The 21,512-nt window shown below is 38.0% G+C and overlaps 3 protein-coding genes across 3 annotated transcripts in view; 2 read left to right on the top strand and 1 right to left on the bottom strand.

Annotated features, from left to right (window-relative positions):
- The first annotated feature begins 2,062 nt into the window (after nt 1-2,062).
- Nucleotides 2,063-14,228, top strand: LOC102206381 (E3 ubiquitin-protein ligase AMFR). Its single transcript, XM_005733345.2, has 14 exons — nt 2,063-2,251; nt 2,761-3,074; nt 3,158-3,250; nt 3,354-3,518; nt 5,700-5,852; nt 6,549-6,589; nt 7,176-7,308; nt 7,422-7,555; nt 7,647-7,757; nt 8,491-8,687; nt 8,770-8,873; nt 9,562-9,696; nt 9,847-10,031; nt 12,363-14,228. Exons 2-14 carry the CDS (start codon nt 2,820-2,822, stop codon nt 12,526-12,528), a joined length of 1,872 nt encoding a protein of 623 aa, XP_005733402.1. The 5' UTR covers nt 2,063-2,251; nt 2,761-2,819; the 3' UTR covers nt 12,529-14,228.
- A 1,236-nt stretch (nt 14,229-15,464) lies between these two features.
- Nucleotides 15,465-18,838, top strand: gnpnat1 (glucosamine-phosphate N-acetyltransferase 1). Its single transcript, XM_005733344.1, has 6 exons — nt 15,465-15,642; nt 16,465-16,628; nt 16,765-16,827; nt 17,073-17,200; nt 17,508-17,569; nt 17,712-18,838. The coding sequence occupies exons 2-6, from the start codon at nt 16,475-16,477 to the stop codon at nt 17,857-17,859; spliced, it is 555 nt and encodes a 184-aa protein (XP_005733401.1). The 5' UTR covers nt 15,465-15,642; nt 16,465-16,474; the 3' UTR covers nt 17,860-18,838.
- A 428-nt stretch (nt 18,839-19,266) lies between these two features.
- Nucleotides 19,267-21,512, bottom strand: part of styx (serine/threonine/tyrosine interacting protein) — a 6,789-nt gene continuing 4,543 nt past the window's right edge. Inside the window, exons 9-11 of the mRNA XM_005733343.2 lie at nt 21,297-21,369; nt 20,575-20,665; nt 19,267-20,013 (exon numbers count right to left, since the gene is read on the bottom strand). Coding sequence (XP_005733400.1) covers nt 19,940-20,013; nt 20,575-20,665; nt 21,297-21,369 — 238 coding nt within the window. The 3' untranslated portion in view covers nt 19,267-19,939. The remainder of the gene's footprint in view (nt 20,014-20,574; nt 20,666-21,296; nt 21,370-21,512) is intronic.

Below are 21,512 nucleotides of genomic sequence, written 5' to 3'. Positions count from 1 at the left end.
GTAAAAAATGAGGTGAGACTGTCAACTTTAACTTTAGTAAATCAGAAAAGATTTGTCAGCCTTCCAAGAAATGAGGACGAGTGATGAATACACATAAAGTGAACCATACAACAATCTGGGATAAGAGTATGACAACTGATTATAGCTTCATCATAGCATCTGTTAGTGGGTGGGATATATTAGATTAACTAGATTACTTGATCCCCAATGCTGTGCCCTCATAAACTGTCTTTAAACTGCCTTTAAACTATGGAAATGTTACACATCTCTCTTTGTGTATGTATGTCTTCCGAAGGCAATAATTAAAACCTGTAGATACATAATTAGAAAAATATACCCGAAGATGTCACTTATTGCTAAATTTGTAATGACAAAAACTGAGCAAATTTGATAAATAAATTTGTATCAAACTGTAGTTAGTTTGGCAGAAATGTTAAACTCATGAACTGAAACTAATCACACGTGTGAGGTCAAATCATTTCTCATAACAGGTTCACTGTTAACGGAAACAGGGTTTAAAGTCAGGCCATTACACAACTGAAACGTTTTTTTTGACAGTCATAGTGAAGCTAATTCCTCAAGCGGATCATAATAACAGTGTTACAGCACCTGTACTGTGCTGTATTAGTTCTACAACTGATTAGGCAATAATATCATGTTAAACCTGTCTTTCCTTTTGGCCCATGCGGTATAAAACTGTGGTGGAGCTGACATATGTGGACTTGCGTGACTTGGGTGACATATGATAAATTGCCTTTTTAAATTCTGCTGTTCTGGCAAACTAACCACATGCCCTCGTTGCACGGACTTATTTGGTTACATAATCAATAATCAGTAACCCCACTCTTTTATCAGATTTATTTGAGGAAACTTTAACTAGTTACACAATTTATGTAAAAGAACATGTATGGTAAATTTCTGAACGATGACATTATCTAAGCGTATTTATCTGTCTTAATATAATTCAGTGAAGAAACAGTGACCTCCAGTGGACTTTGGGCGGTATTGTAAGTATCACCCAAAGTCAGAGGAACTAATTTCTTTTATCGTAACAAATACATTCAAACACTTTAGATATAAATATTTCCCTTTTATTGTACAACTAAAAGAAATCTCTTTTTTTTTAAAAATTATAAATACTTTTAACGAATTTACTTTACATATGCCAAATGAAATTCCTGAAAACGTTATCACCTTATATTACCTTCAAACAACAACAAAACAGATCTAAGCATATAGCTTCAGTGCCGCAATTTCAAGGAAAACTATACTAAATATAGTTTAATCTTTTTTCTTTGTGGACATTACCGATATTGCACAAAACACCTTGAAAAATGCAAGGTTAATGTGAGGTTAGTGTTTTGATATACACAACGCAGAAAACAAAGGTAAGATAAATGCTTAATTTATCTTCAATTTAGATTTTTTTTTATTGCAGCTACTAAAAACAAACAGATTAAATATGTAGAAAGGTATACAGTTAAGTATGTGAATAAAATATAATAAAACAAATGTCTTAATGCGGTAAGACGAATCTGAAGTCCAATAACTAACAATAAGCATACATTTAACTTTCAAATAACAACTAAAATATTTAAAAATTTCATACTAAATATATATTTTAAGACAGAAAACAAAGAAGAAAAACAATAAAAAAATTACAGGATATTAAGGGGATAAGTATAACATTGTGAAATGTATAAACAATGCAGTGCAATAAAGTGTCTCAGCGTGTGTACACACTAAAAGCAGTTTGAAAGTACAACAAAATGGTTTCAAATGTAAAAATAATTGTACTATAAACACTAGCCTAGAGGTGAAGTCGTTTCTATTTTTGTTGTTTGCACCAAAAATACACCCAATCCCAAGAAATAACTTCTATTCTTGCGTGTTCTGGAAACTCCCACAGCTTACACACTGATTTATTTTTCCAGAATATAATCAAAAGATTAAAGCAAAATATATAAAAACATTTTTTCGTAATCACGGGGGAACGAGTTATTTGTTAAATTACGCCGCTGAATGAAGATATTTATTTTGTAATGACCGTCACTTTAAAGTTGTCGTGATGACGCTGTTACGCTGCGCAGACGGGAAGCCTTGCTTCAGCTTTCAGCCAGCTGTCTGCTCGGTGAAATAAACATGACGATGTTGTCAAGTATCGTGTTCCCAGTGCCACAGGACTAAAAGTTCAACACTGACTGCAACAGGGAAAGCCGGATATTGTGTCTATTTAAATCTGTGACAAACTGTAAGTGACCATTTAATGCAAGTCTAGCGTTTGATGGTTGTTAACGGTGGCTAGCATTAGCTAACCACTAGGCTAAGTGTTAGGTAACATTAGCCAAATAAGTAACTAATGTTACGTGAGTGAACTCCCGTTTGTTCCGTAAAGGTGTTGCTCGTTGATGATGATAAGCCATTTTTACTTACTTTGACTAATTTAATTAATATTCCACTTAAATAAACACGGTAGTAATTATTGCTAAAAGGAAGTTAGCACTGCTTGGCGGCTGAGTGTGGGTTAGCCAAAAAGCCAAAATGTTTAGTAAACGCATATTCTTTTTTTTTGGGGGGGGGGGAAGACTAACTTTTTAAAAATTAAAAAGATACATTTGCACTTTGTGTCCAAGTTGTTGTTAAAGCACAAAATTCGTGCGTTGCCGAAATGGCTGCTATCGCCTCCTGTCTTTGCTCTATTTGCGTAATATTTACTCTTTGTCCCGTAAAGTTGGCCTAACGTCCCCACTGCCTTCACAGGTTGTTGGACTGACACCATTTTAACAAGCTGAGAAGTTGACTCGTAGCTTGCGATTGCAATGCCTCTGCTGTTTTTGGAGAGGTTTCCTTGGCCCAGCCTGCAGACCTACACAGCACTGAGTGTGGCTTTGCTTGCTGGTAGCATCTTCAGTGCCTACACCACAGTAACTGACCCGGGATTTGGGGCCTTGGAAACGGATGAGGCACAGCCTCCCTCCGAGGTGGAGCGTGAACTTCTAAAGAATGATATTAGTAACACAGAACTGGCAACAACTGTCCTGTGGTATCTTGTCACAGACAGTCTCTTTGTGTGGGTGAGTATTTTAGTGCAATGTGTGAAGTGATTATGAAGTTCATACAAAAACTAATGGTGACCTTATTATCTGCACACCTACAGGTGTTAGTGAACACATTCTGCTGCTCTTTGATGTTAATTGCTAAAATGATTCAGTATGTGGTGTTCGGCCCACTCAGAGTCAGTGAGAAGCAGGTAAGTCTGTGTTGTTACAGCTGTTTTTACTTCTTTCAAACAAGAAGCAAATGGTCACTCATCTCATTTCATGTCTCCTCTTTTGTTTTTTATGGTTCATCAGCACCTGAAAGATAAATTCTGGAACTTCATTTTCTACAAGTTCATCTTCATTTTTGGTGTACTGAACGTCCAGACAGTGGAGGAGGTGGTCATGTGGTGTCTGTGGTTCTCTGCACTCGTTTTTCTCCACTTAATGGTTCAGCTCTGCAAGGATCGCTTTGAATATGTAAGTATATAAAAGTATATTTAAATAAAATCAAATCTAAGCATCACTTTAGACAAATATGACTAGACTCGCGTTGCATTTATTGTCTGTGGTTCTTTCTGTTTTATGCCATTTGACTCCTTGAGCCAAGCTGTTTCCAAAGTTTTGTGTTTGTTTTTTCAATGGAGTATAACTAAACCTTCTGTAACCTAGTGGGGATCGGGGATTTTGGGCACTTGAGGAGACTTAAACCAGTGTAAAAGAAAAGGGGGCCCTAGATCATTAAAAATGCAAGTTTCCTCTTTACATGGGGTGCAGCATAATAATAGTATTATCTTAATTGTGGTGTTCCTTTTTTCATATTTGTTGGAAGCCAGACTTGAGAACAGCTAGATTTATGATAACTAAGGGCTGAAAAATAAAGGAAATGTACTTAAGCCACTGAGAAAGTCAGTGATTATCTGATCACAGTTCGAGTAAACTACATTAGCTAACAATGTTGTAGTTGTATAGATTTCATAACGAAAAGAAATGAGCAATATGTTTATTGGATATAGGATTAAATATAGGCTTTAAGAATTTTTTCCCATTATGTATATGCAGCCTAAAAGCCTCTGAAGTACACGTGTCATTTCAGTGGCTTATCGGAGAGTAGTGCATCACTCAGAGTAATTATGGGTGATATACCTTACTTGTTCTTTACCAGATATCTGCACAGCTCTTTGAACTCTTGCTTGTTACGAAAGGAGTCACATGTTACTTAAGAAATATCAGTTAGAAACAGTATATCAATGTCCTTACCATATTACCCTCCTATTTGGATCATAGGAAATGGTCAGTGTGGCGTTAGGCAAGCTCGTGGATCATGAGCTTAATTGCAAAAGTGTATATATACAGGAGATTTTTTGCTTCTGTGCTTTAAAGGAACACAGTTTTTTGTCGTCTACCCTCATTTTGTTTTGTGTGTGGTGTTTTTTATTTTAAAGATTTTGATTTTCTATATTAGATATTAATTCTGCACTTGAACATGGGTACTGGTGCCAGTCTATTTTGTAATTCAGTATGTATGTAATAAATGCAAAGCTTGCCAAATCTAATTCTCTTCCTGCCTAACTGTTTCTGAATATTAAACACTAAGCCAGATTTATCCACCTGAGCAATACTTCTGTACACTTTCTATAAATGCTTATTTAAAAAGTGTGCTTTCCCTCAGTAGACACAGTGTAACTGTACTCTTTTCAGCTTGGGATCTATTAAAAACTTTTTATACTGTGACTACTGTTTCAGTTACTACGCTAACATCTCTCTATCAGACTGTGTTCTGTATGGTGGGGAAAACAAAATGTCACATTTAAATACCTTATAAGTGCTGACATTTAAAACAAGGTTTAAGTTGTTTTGAATGTCAGTTAGACATTCAAAGTTAGACGTAATGTAATGCTGGCTGCCTTAGTATACTAGAAGATTATTTCAACCTGCCATATTGTAAACATTTCGTTTTGATGTGATTGTGTTCCTCTTGCTGTTTTTGTTTCCGTCTTTCAACTTTAACTGTAAATTTAGTTGGAGGTAGTCCATTATTTGCCCAGCTGTTTCACGTTTCTGTCTTCTTGTCACTGTGGTTTCTTGCTTTGGGGTGAAGATAAGAAATGCAGGTTGTAGTGCTGAAGGTTTAGCTTGGAAACCTTGTGGTCTTTGTGATACCGAGCAGCTGGTTTTTATATTTTTCACCTTAGTTGTAATCTATAATAATGTGCAAATCTTTTGTTATTTACACTTTGCTAGAAGTTTAGTTGTGCTAATGCTTAGATATTTAGTGGTTGTGTGAGAGGCGTTTTTATTGATAGAAAAGGGTTGTGTAATATTTAGAAGAGTACATGCAGGATTTTCTCTCAGTATGTCACAGTAAAAATTGAGTGTCTTACTGAGCCTCTTAAAACTCTTGTGAGCATCTAAGTGAAATGTTCCACTCTTTGACAAATCATTGTTATACTTCCTTTGTCTACTCATATCCACTAAATTAATTTATAGCTGGGTCTTTTTGGTAACAAAGTTTCACAAAATGTATTGCGGTGGGATTCAAAGGTCATCCTGAGGAAATGATCTTTAACTTGCATAAACACTGAAAAGAAATCTTAGGACATAAGAAGAAAAAATTAAGAAGCACAGCATACTCATTTACCTTTGTTCCCCCCCCCACAGCTGTCTTTCTCCCCATCCACACCTATGAACAGCCATGTGCGTGTGCTCTGTCTGCTGGTCTCCCTGCTTCTGGACTGTTGTGGCCTGGCTGTGGTCTGCGGCCTCCTGGGAGCTTCTCATGGCATGCACACGCTCTCCTTCATGGCAGCAGAGGTGAGAACTTGGAGCCAAGCTGTGGGAAAGTTTTGGCCACACATATGATTATGGATTTTTTTTTTTTTTTTTTAAATGTCATTTAAGCTTTTGTTTAGGTGCAGGTATTTATTTATACACATTTGCTAACTACACTTCTCAGCATGCATTTGCTTTGTATTCTTGTTCAACTCAGGATTGGTTGAGAATAATTGGAGCAGTTAAAGTGAAAAATACCTTAATTTTCATGTAATTACTTAGTGAAATAGGTGCTCATGCTTTGTAGATGATATCCCTCCAGAGGACAAAATTGTTTTTACATTTTTCAGTATCAATGCAGTTCTTTGATGAACTTAGAAACCAATTAAAATGTGACTCTGATTCACCACCACAGAATTATAAGAGTACTTTTTCATTTGTGGGTTCCTTCTTGCTGGTGTTGTGCATTCTGGCTCATGTATATGTTTCCTGAAGAAGCAGAAGCATAATCAGTGTTTTCAGTTTGCAGCTGCACTTTTGTGAATGGAAAAAAAAAAAAATCTTATTTGCTGTAAAAGCTGTCAACAATGTTGAATAAATAAGAGTTTGTCTGTGAGTGAACAAAACCACCGAGTTTAGTGTAAATGAGAGTTTAAACTATCTCTTTTAGACTGTAATGTCTGTGTAGAAAGCAGAGCACAACAGTTGCATCATTTTCACATTTACTTTTTTCCTCAGTGTCTGCTGGTGACTGTACGCACTGGACATGTCATCATGCGGTAAGTCTCTGTGCAGCCTCATAGACACACTGCAGCATGGATGACAGCCTGTGCAAATTTGGAATCTGGGATAATCTTAGCACATAAAACTGTTTGTTTTCCTCTGGTTCCATTGGCTCTATTATGAAAGGCTTCTTTGTCTTTGAGAGGGTTCCTAATATTGAACTACCACCAACTCTGATGGGCCAAGGTCCTGGATCAGTACTGGATACAGTACTGACTCCCTTGGCTGGTAACAGCTGTCTGTTGCAGTACAGTTGTTTGGTGCATGGAAAAATAATGTTTATGGTGACTTCCCTTTAAAGATGTTTCTTTATACCTTTGCAAGTTTTGTTTTTGAGCTTTTGATTACTTTCACTCACTTAACTAAATACATCTTATGATGAAATCAGAACCGTATCATAACTCTTCTTTCTTTGTTACTCAGAACAGTTCTGTCTCAACCTTGAATTTCAGTCTTTTTGGCGTTATTGTACCACATACAGTATATTGTTGCACATTTAATTTATTGCAGTATTTTGCCTCCACCGATCTTCTAAAAGTCACCAGCATTTCATGAACTGAAAGAGCTGTCTTACTCTTCCAGATACTCAATTCATCTCTGGGATTTGAACCATCCAGGGACTTGGGAGAGTAAGGGGACATATGTCTACTACACAGACTTCATAATGGAGCTGGCCATGCTGTTTCTTGACCTAATGCACCATATCCATATGCTGGTAAGATGCAGTATGACTGAGTGTATGGCTGTCATGTTTTGAACACTTCCTGTCCCAGTGTGACTTTCTGATCCACTAATCTTTCACCTTTGTGTGCACATTTCACTTATTAGCTTTTCGGGAATATCTGGCTGTCCATGGCAAGCTTGGTTATCTTCATGCAGCTGCGATATCTCTTCCATGAGGTGCAGCGCCGTGTCCGCCGACATAAGAACTACCTGCGTGTCATCAATAACATGGAGACAAGGTGTGTGTGTGTGTGTATGTGTGCGCTTTCAGTCTTTTGCTAATCATTACTTGTTTACTTAATAGTTGCATATACTATGAACTCTGTGCAGATTTGCTGTTGCTACTGCAGAGGAGCTGGCAGCCAATGATGATGATTGTGCCATCTGCTGGGATGCCATGCTTACAGCACGCAAACTGCCCTGCGGTCATCTCTTCCACAAGTAAATAATTTTACTTTTACTGCTTATAGTTGGGATTATCTGCCTTTGCTTTGAGGTGCTATACCCTAGAAATAGTACTTGTCAGTGGTGGCCTATACTGACACAGTTGAGTGGAAATTCCACTTGAGAGATTTCAGGCTTAAGTTGCTTTACTTTCTAATGTCTGGAAAATTATTAGGGATATTGTTATGGTTTTGGATTTAAAAAACAATAAAAAAACAACAACTATGCTATGGCTCAGGCAAACGTCTACAGAATATACTTTTTATACTTACTGAAAGGGGCATTTTTGGAGTTGTTATTTTATCAAACATGAAGTTATGCAATGCTTTTTGTTGTCCAGCACATGAAGTAAAATTTAATTTGACATCCTTGTCCTGAGAAAACATTTGTGTTATGTACCTAAATAACAATGCTAAAAGAGAGCCAAGGAGAATATCGGCATCCTGGATTTAGCAGGATTTAAAGGCTGAAGCTTCCGTTAGGGTAGTTCCCAAAATCCTTAAAAGATTTACATAGAGAAGTGTAAACTAGACTGCACAGCAGTTCTTAGCTTTTGTAGTAGAGTTTGCTTGTTTGAATGTTTATTGCTGTGAGCTCTGATATACATTCTGAGCTTCAGTAAGATGCCCTGCATAGAGCCTAGCTGTAGAAAATTTGTCCTGACCCCTAAGATACATGTCAAGTTTTCAGACTGGCGACTTACTTAGGGTATGTATATGTGTTTCTTCAGCTCTTGTTTGCGCTCATGGCTTGAGCAGGACACGTCGTGTCCCACATGTCGGAAATCCCTTAATATTAATGGGGATGGGGGCCAAGCAAGAAGCCCGCAGCAGGGTGGGGGTTTGGAGGACAACATTGGCCCAGTTGGAGCCCCCCCAGATGCCAGACCACATATCAACCAACACAATCACTTCTTCCACTTTGATGGTAAGGGTGCTGGACACGTGACCTAAAACTGATGGGCTCTGTGTCACAGCTAAAATTAAAAATCCATGCATTTGTCTTACAGGATCTCGTATCGCCAGCTGGCTGCCCAGTTTCTCAGTAGAAGTAATGCATACTACTAACATCTTGGGCATTGCTCAAGCAAATAACTCCCAGCTTATGGCTATGGTGAGTTCGAGTTTACTGAAATTTGTTGTCTTTAAGAGAAAGGATACACAGACTGCAAGTTGAGGCTAATATTTAAACTTGTAAGATCTTTTTAGACAGCTGATGATCTTAAAACTTTTGTTACATTCTCCTAAAAAGTCCAGGGGATGTGGGCAAAGTAACAAAAGGTTTCCGGGTTGAAAAAAGGAGACGGGAAAGCAGCATTGTTAAATTAAAGGTTTCATTAATGTTTCTATTAGTAATTAAACTAACAGAGAGGGACAGATGCTGAAATAGTCTTTTAAAGAAGGAAAACAACAAAACCCAGGAGTTGATCACCAAACTGAGAAGTTAAAAAAGAAAAAGGATCTCCGGCACGAGAGCTCACCTTTCTCTCACCTCATCGTACTCTTAATGCTGTTTAGAGTCAGCTGTACAAAAAGGGTGGCACCCAAGGCAGGAGAGATGCCAGGACACACCCACACGAGGTCAATTTCACACGAGGCCCTGCTAGGGCTATAACAACTTTATTTACATAAAATCCCTGCTGCCGCCTTATTATTGCAGCCTTCACTCCATGTCTTAGTCAGTGTCTATGACTTCAAATATTGCTTGGGCTTAAAAACAACTAAATTTAATGTAACATATACTGTAACTTATACCAGTGTTCCCCATCTCACTCTGCTTTTTATGTACTTGTGCTCATCAGGCCCATCAGATTCAAGAGATGTTTCCTCAGGTGCCATCCTACCTGGTACTACAAGACTTACAGTTGACCCGCTCTGTGGAAGTTACTACTGACAACATCCTGGAGGGACGTATCCAGGTGCCTTTCCCTACGCAGGTCAGTCATCTTGGGGTTAAATGTTAAGTGCAGTTTTTATTTATTTTTGGATTTCTGCAGACATGCCTTGCTCTTAGTTTTCCTTGTTAGTTTGTTTTGTGTGTTTCTTAAAATTAATAACTCAAAATTATGTTTGTCGTCCTCTCTTAGGCCATAGAGCGAGCCCCTTTACAGGTTAATGCTGCACCAGATGAGCAGCCTGGGCCCAGTGGAGCAGCTGAGCAGGGTGAATCTGACAACTTGGAGGTTAGAGGAGGCCGCTTCTCTAAGTCTGCAGAGGAGAGGCAGAAGATGTTAAAGCAGAGGAAAGAAGAGATGCTTCAGCAAGCACGCAGGTTGTTCCTCTACAAATTGGAGTTTTCCACATTTTATATTCAAAATGTTTTTGTGTATGTGGTTGACTATATTTAGTCTTTAACTCAAGTTCTTATAATTTAATTAACTGTGTTCCAGGTTAGGCAGTCAAACTGTTCATCTTTACACTTGTATGTTACACATTCAAGTTGTGTCACACCCAGCCTGAATACACATAGATGCACATGTTTAAACAGACTGCTCATGTTTCTTCCCTCACATGCAAAACACTTGTTTTACATTTTAATCAGTTTTCTCCACCATTTATTAGAACAGCCTCTCAATCTCGCTTCTGAATGGGTATAAAGGATCTCTTCTGCAGTATCAAGTGTATAACCGATTATTTCAGAGCTTATCTATACTGCTGTCTATGTCATTTTACTTCTGTGCCTGTTTAATACTGGGTTTTGAGATGAGTTTATATCACTCTTTCAACCAAGATGGAATAAATTGGATGTTAAAATGTCACTTTCTAAGTCTAAATTTTGAAAAATTTAAGTTTCCCTTCCTACAGCTTGGCTGCTTTGCCATTGTGTTGACAGTCAGTTCATTCAACTGCTTCCCCAGACAGGCTCTTAAACCACTGTTTTGTGCTGCAGCTGTCGATTGTTTGCTGGCCGTCTAATCACAGGTGTATTTTTATGGTGTCTTTAATAGGGCTGCCACAAACGATTATTTTGATAGTCAACTAGTCACCGATTATTTTTGCGATTAGTTGACTAATCAGATCATGCATCCGTTGGACGTAAAACGTACAGCTTATTTCACAAGCATGCATCTGCTCTTATATAACTATCATTAGCTTACAGCTTTAAGTGTTTATTTTTAGTTAGCACATAACTTAAAGACAAGATGATAGTTTATTAAATTTTAATGAAATTTGCAGATTGTTTCGGTGGAGTTTAATAAACTCAGCCTTCTGCTCCTTGCTATCTAAAATATAACAGGACACCAGAGTATATTCAAGAGAATCTCATGCTTCACACATCAGTTGTCTGCTTGACGTTTATTCAGCTGTGTAAAAACTATAACTTTAATCTCAGCCAAACCGATTTACTCAGGAACAAATAAAATGCTGAAAAAAGCCAAACAATAACAGTTTTAAGTTATCGAAGTGACTTATATATGTTTAACCTGAGTAGCAAAAGAAGGCGGTGGGTTTGAAAACAATTTGCTGGGAGTCCGGTGTTCTCACTGGCTCTAGTGAGCCTTGAACCCCGGCCAGCTATCGAGCACTGGGTAACAGACGTCTCCGAAAACATCAGCGCGCTTTTGAAAATATGTGGTGTCTTGATAAACCAAGCAGATATTTGAAATTTACACAGCTACATTCTCGCCTGAAAATATGTTAAACGTTTATTTTGTGACGCAGAAAGAATAATAAGAGTAATATTAAAACTAACTAGCTGCTGCCATTGTTGGAAACTGAGTAGGACTGCGCTATGAATTCTGGGATAGGTTGGGCCACGAAGTATACACCAGACCCATCCTTCAAATCTGGGGAAATGAAGGGCGCGTTTGTCGGCTGCATTTGTCAGTCTTCAAATTTGGACAGTCTTCGTCGTGTCGCTGTAACGTAATCGGCCTACAAATGCGGGCACAGGAGGATGCGGTTCCTGAATTTGGACACGACTACGATATCGGAGACAGCTTCTTCTTCTTCGAAGTTTAACGGCAGCTGGCATCCTTGTACATGCAGTGCTGCCATCTTCTGTTTCAGTCCGTTATTACACTCTTAAATCCTACTACTTATTCCTGCTTCTTTTGGGATCCTACAAAGCTTCAAACGACGCCTCGACTATAAAATTAGTCGTCGACGTAATCGTGACTAGTCGACTAATCCTGGCAGCCCTATTCTTTAATCTCCTCTGTGTTAGTTGACTTAGTGTAGCAGGTGTGGTGCTAGTTCTTATGGAAATGGAGCTTTAGCTCACTGTTGCACACTGTCATCCTACAAAGCAGACCAAGGGCTACAATTGCAAGCTGCAGTCCAAGTCAAGTTGTGGGGCAATAAAATCACTGAAAACACTATATCCAGATAAACAGAATTGACTTTCTGGCACTGGAAATGTAGTATTGACTTATTTCTGTGTTTTTAAAAAAACAAACACAAAAACCCCTAAGAACTCATATATTTGCAGTTGTGGACCTTACCATTTGTGGTAAATTATTATTATTTTTTAAAAGTATCTAATTCTAGGAGAAACATTGTGATAACTAATAGTAAGGATTACTGGTTCTGTTTCCTCCCCGTTCTTTTGGGTTTTTAGTTCTTGTTGTTGTATCCTTACATTGTTTCTGCATCCCTGTAGGAAATATCTGAACAAAAATTCGGAGGATCAGGATGAAGATTTGCCTGGACTGGAGGAGGAGGAGGAGGAGGATGGCCCAGAATTGGACTCAACTGTGCTGAGACGTAGAACCATGGCGGCAGCTGCAGAGAGACGTCTACAAAACCTACAGGACCCTGCGCCCTGATTCTGGCTTCAGCAGAAGGGTGTAGTACATTGTTACCCTAAGAGGCACTGACAAGAGCTATTTCAACTTTCCCCCATTTGGTGTAGTCAGTGGTCATCACCTATAAAACAAAACACACAAAAAAATTAAACCATTGCAGACATGGCCGTGGAGCGGTTTTGAGGCTGCCTAAAAGGGTGAGACTATTGTAAATAGCCTCTGTATCACTGAATTCAGCCTAGTATTTGGAATATGATCTATATATTGATTGGTGCAAGGTTGCATTGCCCTCTATACATGTGCCACACAATGCAACCACCAGCTTCAATAGACAGTCAGCAGCTGTCATGATTCAGACTGGCTGTCAAAAAACGAGCATGCTTTGCGTTCAGAAGACTATTACAAGAAGATGTTTATGAGAAGGGTTTGAAGGTGTCATTGGTAGATAAAGCTGTTATATGGGTCTTGGTTTTCCTTTCACATATTAAGCCCATGGCAGAAAATTCTGTATTCTGGATGGAGGAACTCATCTGATGTGTCTGTGTGTTATTTTGAGTTTCAACTGTGAATTAAGTGTAGGCAAAATAACACATTCTTATTTCTTACATAGGCGCAAGAGAATGTCACTTTAGTATTGTTCAGCCTTTCTGTCACAAATGAATGTTTCTATCAGAAAAAAATGCTGCAAACAAAGTTGTTTATTTTTTTCTTCTTTTCACCCGCATGGGTTGTTTTCTATTTAGTGTGTAATATCACCTGTTTGCATTTTGTTATTTAACAAGATGGGGAAATGGGCCTGTAAATTTTTTAAAATTTTTTTCCCAAAACCGGTCCCTTTGCGATGCATATGCAGAAAATAGGGATGTATTACATTATGATCAATGAGTGTTACATGTGGTGTCTTTCCTACAGGAACCTCTGCGTGGTAAAAATATCTTATTCTGTTGATTAATGGGTGTGTCGGTCATCTTTATCTGTTGAGAAAGGCAAAAATTGTCAAGTCTGCAACAGATGGAGTTTCTGTGGTGCATTTTAACTTGCTTGTTTTGCCACCAATTCAAGAGGCTTCGTCAGTTTTATCGGTGAACCCTTTCTTCTTTTGCTAGAAATTGTGTTGCCTCTTGCATATGTAGCAAAACCAATGAAATTCTTAGCAAATAACTGGTTTTCTCCTTGTTTAAATATTCTGCGACCCGAATGACTGAGAATCTTCATGAATAAACTTTTCGGGTTTTTTATTTGATTGGCCTTTGTCTATTTACATTGAATACTAGTTAAGAAATTACACTAGCGGGGGAACATAATCACCTGCTGGTTTTTAATTTTTTTTTTTTTTTTTTTTTTTTTTTTTTTTTTTGGAAAATGTACAGCTGTGCAAACTGAACGTAGCCGTAGAGGCTTTTTGGGTATTGGTATATTTCACTGAATCTGTAGCTGGTTGATGCATATCGACAGATATAATGATGAAGTGTGTTTGAATTCTATCATTACAATGAAAAAAGGCAGTTTGGGGTGAGATATGCATGCATCTATAAAAGTGATTATGTTTTCTTCAACTTTATCCCAAAGAACAGCCCACAAACTTCCACTAAAGCTGAAGTGTTGTTATCTTTGTGTGCTCATTTTATTGCTCAGACTTTTTGTTTTGAGTATTGTAATAAGATACAGCATAGGATTTTAGTTTAAAGATTTTAATTATTCAACATGTTTAAATTAAAAAACAAAAAAAAAACAAAAAAAAAAAACAACCTAAAACTGGACAGTTTGGTTTTCATTCAGTTACTTAGCAACTTTTAAAATCCATGATATATTTTCCTATGCATGGATTACCTTTCATAATCATTAACTATGGAATCAGAATTTAAATATTTTCTTTTGGACTGAGCTTTCTGGTATTTTTGTGCCTAAATCAAGATGGTTCAGTTATGGATAATTTCTGTAAATCTAGTTTTTGTAAAATATGTTAATATAAAAGACTCAATAAACAGCTTCTACAGCTTTTTAACAAATGATGGTTTGTATCCTTTGTTTACTGGGTTTTCTTTTTCTTCTGTTTATTGAGACAACGTGGATTTCTGGCTTTACTTTACAGATGTAAACCTCCAGTCCTAATAGTGCAGCCTAACCTTTCAATTCCCAAGTTCAACAAGTGAGGTTGAGATTGTTAAATAGAGAAAGGTTTTCTTTAATTGGTCTGTTTTGCTATCAGTGGAAGTGGTACAGTGGTTGTAAAAAGTGGATGGAATAATGACTACCTCCAGAATGATCAGCTTCACCTGAAATCAACAGCAAGATGGTTGAAACTTGGATAACAATGACAAGCACACATCAAAACTGGTTTTGGAATAGATAAAGCAGGCTAGCACCAACTTTCTGGAATGGCCTTCCCAAAGCACTGACCTCAATCCTACTGAAAACTTGTAGACCACACTTAAAAGCCAGGTCTGTGCCAGGTGATCAACCCATTTAAATAAACATTTTTTCCAATTCTGCCGGAAAGAGTGGTCAGATATCTATAATGATTACATGCAAACTTCTGATCACAACTGTAGCTTACTGGATAATATTTATGTATAATTATGAGTGACAGTGCTTCAGTTGTATTAAACAACACATACTGGCAGTATAGGGAAGAGTTAAAAATACTTCTGCCATCAAGACCTTGTTTCATCCATTTTAGTTCAGCTCATTATTGTTCTTAGAGTGCGGCGATGCAGTCACATGGATCTGAACTACAGCTGGTAAACGTATTGCCAGTGGGCAGTACATGTATAGCATAAACCACATCAGTATGTTTTTTGTGCTCCTTTTGACAGAAAACAACTGTATTTCTGTACAAAACTCTCATGAGAGTATACAAGCCCATCACAAAGCATGGATGCATGATGTATTGTGGAAAACTATTGGCATCTGGATTTCTTTTAATCAATTGACGTCAGTTGGTTGCGCCTCTGCATCTTTGCCACGTCATACACAAGGGCTAGTGCCAAGCGGAAATGAATGCTGAAGGCAGCCACAGTGTTCAGCTCAATGATGTAGCGCAGCCTCATTCAAAACTAGTAGAGAAGACCATTGCAGGTTATTTCACTGTGGGGATTCCGAGGGACCATCTCTAGCTGTGTTGGCTTTTACTTGGTAAGTAGCTGCCAGGTGGCTAACTGCTTAGCTAACGCTAAATTTAGCATTTGGTATGAAATGTGAGGATACAGCTCCGACACTAACTCGGCTGTATAAGTTTTCTTACATGAAGGTAGCCTCGTGTAGACGTTTAAGAGTATAGGGGAAACACTGTTTACATACGCCTGTATTTTGCCGGGTTAGTTGGCAAAGTATGTTTCAATAACCCAAGTTTCGTTTGGCTAGCTAACGTCACATTAGTTAGCTAAAGCATTGTGGTCGCTGTACTGTAATTTGTTTTAGTGAACATGGGCAGTTTGCCCTCATTTCTTTGCCGTGCTCAACCGGGAAACGATTACGCTTGTAAAAGGGTAATGTTTTATGGTGCTGCCATGGAAACAAGATTTAGGACGCCTGTGGTAGAAGTAGGAAACTCTGTCGCAGAGAGTCTCAGAGTGACTCCCATCAGCAACAGCGACAGTGTTACCTTCTTCCCTTGCTCTGTAAAGCCCTCTCATATTACATATCCTGGTCAGGCCCCGGGTCCTGTCCTGGAGAACAGATCATGAATCATCAGGAAACGTATCATTATCTGTACGCGGGTGTGTCAGCTGGTTTGTCAACCTCCGAAGCATACCTGTGAACCCTGAGGAAACGTTTTAACAAGTGAAACTGTCAGGTCAAAGTTCTGTATGACCAGAGCACACGCTCTTTCAGTCCAGCCTGATTTTTATGACTTGTATCAATTCATTAGCCAAATAAGTTGGGTACTGCCTTGCCCACATACTTGTTTGGGTGTGTGTCCCTGAACTCATCTCTCTGTGCATGTTTTCCATTCAGAGATTTTGGTATGCTGCTGGACGAGACTCCACTTTTTGAGCCCTCTCTGCTTCGGGAGCTAGACTGGAGCAGCAACACTGCCTCATTCTCTCCCCCAATCTCACCATGCAATCCAGGGGAAGGCCTGGTGCTGAGGCCACTCTGTATGGCAGATTTCAACAGAGGTGAGTCTGTACAGCATAAACCACACCAGTATGCTTTTTTTTTTCTTGGGGTATAATATGAAACATCTCAGAAATTCCCAGGAGATGGGTTAAAATTCAGAAATTTTCACTAACTCTTTATTCTTTTTCGTTCCAGGATTTTTCAAGGTTTTATCTCAGCTCACCAAGACAGGCGATGTCACACCAGAGCAGTTCACTAGTAAGTCATACTTGCCTTATAAATATTCTAAAAGTGAGATAATTAAGTTTAGAACATAAACTGTTAACTGAGTGTCATTTTGAATGACACTCAGTTAACGGTGAATGACTAATTTTCAATTTAACACAACTATTGTTGTGTCTTAGACAGCAGATCATATATATTTAAAGAAATATCCTAGAAAACAAACTAATTAAAGTATGAGTGATGATTCATAAACACACATTTTGTTTATTTTTTGACAGAGAATTTTGAGCACATGAAGAAGACTGGGGATTACTATGTCATCGTGGTGGAGGATACAAATCTGAGTCAGATCGTGGCCACGGCAACACTGATCACTGAACACAAATTCATCCACTCCTGTGCCAAAGTACAGTATACCCTACACAAATTTGTGTATATTCAAGTACACAACTGTTTGTTTGTTGTTTTTCTCCCTGTGTTTTCCTTATCACCAGTTACGTAAAAAAGTTACTGATTAATGTAGTGGTAATTACAACACTAATATTTAATTATTAACCCAGTATATGGTCATAAACTGGTTAATAATTATTTAATTTATCAAATCAAAATGCGCTCTTATTTCCTTTACTAGGAAAGCTCAGCTTACATTGTAGAGATACATATATGTTTATTAATCTTGACAATTAGTAAATTAAAATCGTATTTATTTGTAGAGAGGCCGGGTGGAGGAGGTCGTCGTCAGCGATGTGTGCCGAGGGAAGCAGCTGGGCAAACTGTGAGTCAAGACACGGCTTTGGCTTGTCTTTAATATTTCACATATTGCCCAACATATCAAAAGACAGTTCTATATTTTGAATAGTTTATATCTTGTGATTTCTGCTTTTAAAACTTTTCACTTCTCTTCTTTATCCCAACAGATTAGTCGCGACTCTTACTCTTCTCAGCAAAAAACTGAATTGCTATAAAATCACTCTTGAATGTGCACCCAAAAACGTGGCTTTTTACCAGAAGTTTGGCTACTCTGCGTCAGACGAGACCTACATGCAGTGTCGATTTTTTGACTGAGAACGGAAGTTTAAAAAAAAAAAGAACAACAAAAATCTGTTTTGGGAAAAACGGACTGTATCTTTGCATGCCCGGTGATAATCAGAACTTGCAGAATGTCTTAAGAACTGGAGCTTCCCGTGGATGAGGTTGCTGTTGTGTCACAGCTGAGTCAACCATGAACACTCATCATGATTTCAGCACACTCGAGTAAACATTTACAAATGTTCAAGCTCAGTGCAACACAATCCCTTGTCCTTTTGGTAACCGTGGCTACCTCACCAGGGTGGACCTGACATCTCATCATCTAGAAAAGAAAGAAAAATACTATTTTCTTTCTTTAAATTGCTTAAAAGTTTTTCTTTTCCATGTACCAGTGAAAGAACAGTTTATATATGTGACTTCCATGCAACTGTAAGTAATGACAGCTATGTGGGAGATCAGGATGATACCAAATGAAGTTATATTACTTATTATGTAAGTAAAACAATCTACAGGTAACAGACAACTCTACAAGGTAACTTCAAAACCAAATATGCTTTAAGAATTAATTGTAGATTGTGATTGAACTGACAGACGGCTGCCAGAAAACTAAACTTGTTTAGAACAAAAGATTTGTTTTACTTTTTTTTTTTGTTTAATCCTACTTGGTACAAGATGCAGTGTCATATAGATTATGTGTAGCTGGGTAACTAATCAAATTTAAATTACAAGAACTACGATGAAGACTGTTATAAAGTTTCACATTAAGTGAGGAAAAATATTTTGAGGTACTGTTAAGTTGTTAACATGCTGTTAAGTTTTGACTTAAGTTGCCAAATGGGATAAGCATTTAACGGTTTTTGTAATGGGAAGTGGGTAAAAATGATTTTTCTAAATTAACTCTTATTTAAGCTTTTCTAGTTAAGTTTTATAATTCTTTTATCCTGGAGAGAGGGGGCACATATTTAATGTAATTTATTTCAAAACGTGTAGTCAAATAAAATCATCTTTGGCCTAAGGTCTTTTTTTTTTTTTTTTTGCTTTATTTCTACAAAAAAGGCAGCTCCATGTTTTAACTAAAGACTTGATTTGAGATATTTGGAGTGTTGTTTTTGGAGGTCAGGATGGTGGTGGAATTCAAAAACGTTGGTATGCTGTGGTTGAGGTGGTGTCCGATTCTCCAGTGTCTTGAAGTGAAGTCTTTGGGCAAGATGCTGAAATTGGTTGTAGGTGTGGCACTGTCCCACTGTTAGTCCAGTGTTGGAGTGGCAACCTGTTCAAAGGTGCATTTCTCACCCAGTCAGCTGGGATAAATGAAATCAGTTTATCCTCAGTTAAAACTGATTTTGTATCATGAAGAAACAGCCCATACTCTTCTCACTTGAGATTAATGTATCAGGTCTAGTCAATCAGAGGAAATGATACTAAAACGGGGATTTAGCTTCCATCATGCTCTTAATGCAATATTGTTTCAACATCGCTGATGTTTAATTATCGAGCATCACTATAGAGTGACCTACAGTAACTATTGTTGCGGAATCTTAAATGTGACTTATTATTGGCAATCTAATAAAAGCAGTGAAGAGCAGAAATGAGGACGCAGCTGAACAGGACTCAGGACTTTATTAAGCAGTGAGTTTTCTATTCCTTACTATCCCATATTAAGTCTGATATTAGTCCATAACCCCATTACTCCCGAAATAAAGGCGTAGCTATTCCTCTTCTCATGTCCTTAACTGGGAAATATCTTGGCTACTTTCCCTTTTGCCAACTTTCCCCACCTGTTCGTCTACACAAATTCAAGTATCGAAAGTGCATTATTGCAATACTGTCCCGCTGCAAATGCAAAATGCTTTAAATACTATAAAACTGCAAAAAAGAAAAAGTCCCCCATCAGTGCATACAGCTCAAGAAAAGAAAGAAAGAAAGGAGTTATCAAATTGTTCCCAGTCCCCTTTAGTACTCCATGTCTCAGACATGAGTAGTTCCTGTCCTGGCCCGATCCCTTCCCCTTAGAAAAAGTTCAAATATTTACATTTTTAATCCCATTAAAAATGAAAAAGAAAGAAAGAAAAGAATCGAGTGCACTCTGCCACACAGCAAACATTATCAGCAAAGCTCATCCGTTCTGTGCAGCTGTGACCTGCATCCCTCCAAAATCTTCATCTTCCTCCAGGCTGCGTTTGCGGCTTCCTGTTATAGAAAAGAAAATGAACAATCACAAAACGGCAACACAAAGTCCGTCGCCTATAATCTCCAAACGTGAACACTGTCGCCTGTGGAAAGTGAAATCGCTGGGATTTAGACCAATAAATTATAACTGAGGGAAATTATGAGTCAGTCCTAGACCTACACATGCCTGAATGTTATGTGTTTAATAGTAATAAAGTCCCAAAGAAAATATGAATGCTATCAGTTGAGAATGAGTCACAATGGAGCTAGCTTTTTTTTTTCCCCTAATGAAAGCCTTCTTTAAAGTCAAACATCATATCAAGCAGCGTTTTACAAATGAGTACGGTAACCCACCATTACCACATCACCAGTTAATGATCCTGAGAAAGTCTGATAATGGATGCCAAAATGGCACAATGGACCCATCGACACTGCTTTGAATTCTCTTTAACATGAAATATTTTTTTATTATTTCCGCTGTGCTAAAGCTGTAACCAAATGCTTTACCTGCATTGGTTTAGTAATAACAAGAAATAATGGGACGTGTGTCTCTTTCCAAAACTGGGTATGTTAAATACAAACCTGGCATCCCAGCTTGTAGTGAGAACGGCCTGTCCAACTGCACCGACATCCTTTTAATGGTCAGTTTGGCTAGGTAGATTGCTTCATATTCCTTTAAAAGCAAATCAAATTTAAATACCGCTGTAAAAATCACAGGAATGACAACAGCTACACAGTCGTGCCTGAAGCTCCGACTGCTTGTCTCTTGGCTGACTTCTTACACGCTCAGTTAATTACTTAATGAAGCTCAAAGACTTTACAGTGGCAGTATTCGTGAGCCCATGCCACAATTTCTGTTTTGAGTTAATGGAGTAAAAAAAATAAAAAATAACTGTGTGATAACACATTTACTTTAATTTGAAAACACAACAAGTACACATGCCAACTAAGTTAGCAAGCCACTTGTGTGGCCAGCCAAGGCTGACTAAAGAGAGATGATATATGGTAGGAAACATGGGAAAATCATTTCTGCAGCCTCGAATAAGAAAAAACAAGAAAGCAAAAACAGCAAAATGAACCAGTATAACAACACAGGCTGTAGTGATTCTGTATTTCTTCTGTGTATGCAACTTTTTATCCAATGCCATCATATAAATGTTGCCTTTCTTTCAAAGGAAAATGAAGGGGGCACAGTGAATCTGCTGTAGTAGCAATATTATTAATACAGACCAATTACAGTCATGTGCAGACAGTATGATTATTAGGGTATTAGGATATTCTAAAAGGTTAAAATATGAGCTTACCTGTAGCTGATGCACAAAGCCCACATTGGGATTAATGCAAAACCTCCTCTCCTGAACATGGCTGAATGCTTCCCTACAGAGTGAAATAGGAAAAACATGAAACCTCTGCAAGCAACAGTGGCTGTATCCCAATTCAGGGTCTGCAGCCTCAACGATCCTCAAGGGCCGCGTACTCAAAGACCGCTAAGGCCGGAAGTGCGAGGCTTGTGAAATGGG

Source organism: Pundamilia nyererei, unplaced genomic scaffold (genome assembly GCF_000239375.1).
Source record: "Pundamilia nyererei isolate P.nyererei 1_Seehausen unplaced genomic scaffold, PunNye1.0 scaffold00051, whole genome shotgun sequence".
Lineage (NCBI taxonomy): Eukaryota > Metazoa > Chordata > Actinopteri > Cichliformes > Cichlidae > Pundamilia > Pundamilia nyererei.
The sequence above is the reverse complement of the archived record's forward strand: the minus strand, read 5'-3'. Positions and strand labels throughout refer to the sequence as shown.

Coding starts and splice junctions, on each gene's coding strand:
- gnpnat1 (XM_005733344.1), top strand. CDS start 16,475: ATGCTGCTGGACGAGACTCCACTTTTTGAGCCCTCTCTGCTTCGGGAG. Junction 16,828..17,072: donor CACACCAGAGCAGTTCACTA/GTAAGTCATACT, acceptor ATTTTTTGACAG/AGAATTTTGAGCACATGAAG. Junction 17,570..17,711: donor GGGAAGCAGCTGGGCAAACT/GTGAGTCAAGAC, acceptor TTATCCCAACAG/ATTAGTCGCGACTCTTACTC.
- LOC102206381 (XM_005733345.2), top strand. CDS start 2,820: ATGCCTCTGCTGTTTTTGGAGAGGTTTCCTTGGCCCAGCCTGCAGACC. Junction 3,251..3,353: donor TCAGAGTCAGTGAGAAGCAG/GTAAGTCTGTGT, acceptor ATGGTTCATCAG/CACCTGAAAGATAAATTCTG. Junction 7,556..7,646: donor ATCAATAACATGGAGACAAG/GTGTGTGTGTGT, acceptor AACTCTGTGCAG/ATTTGCTGTTGCTACTGCAG.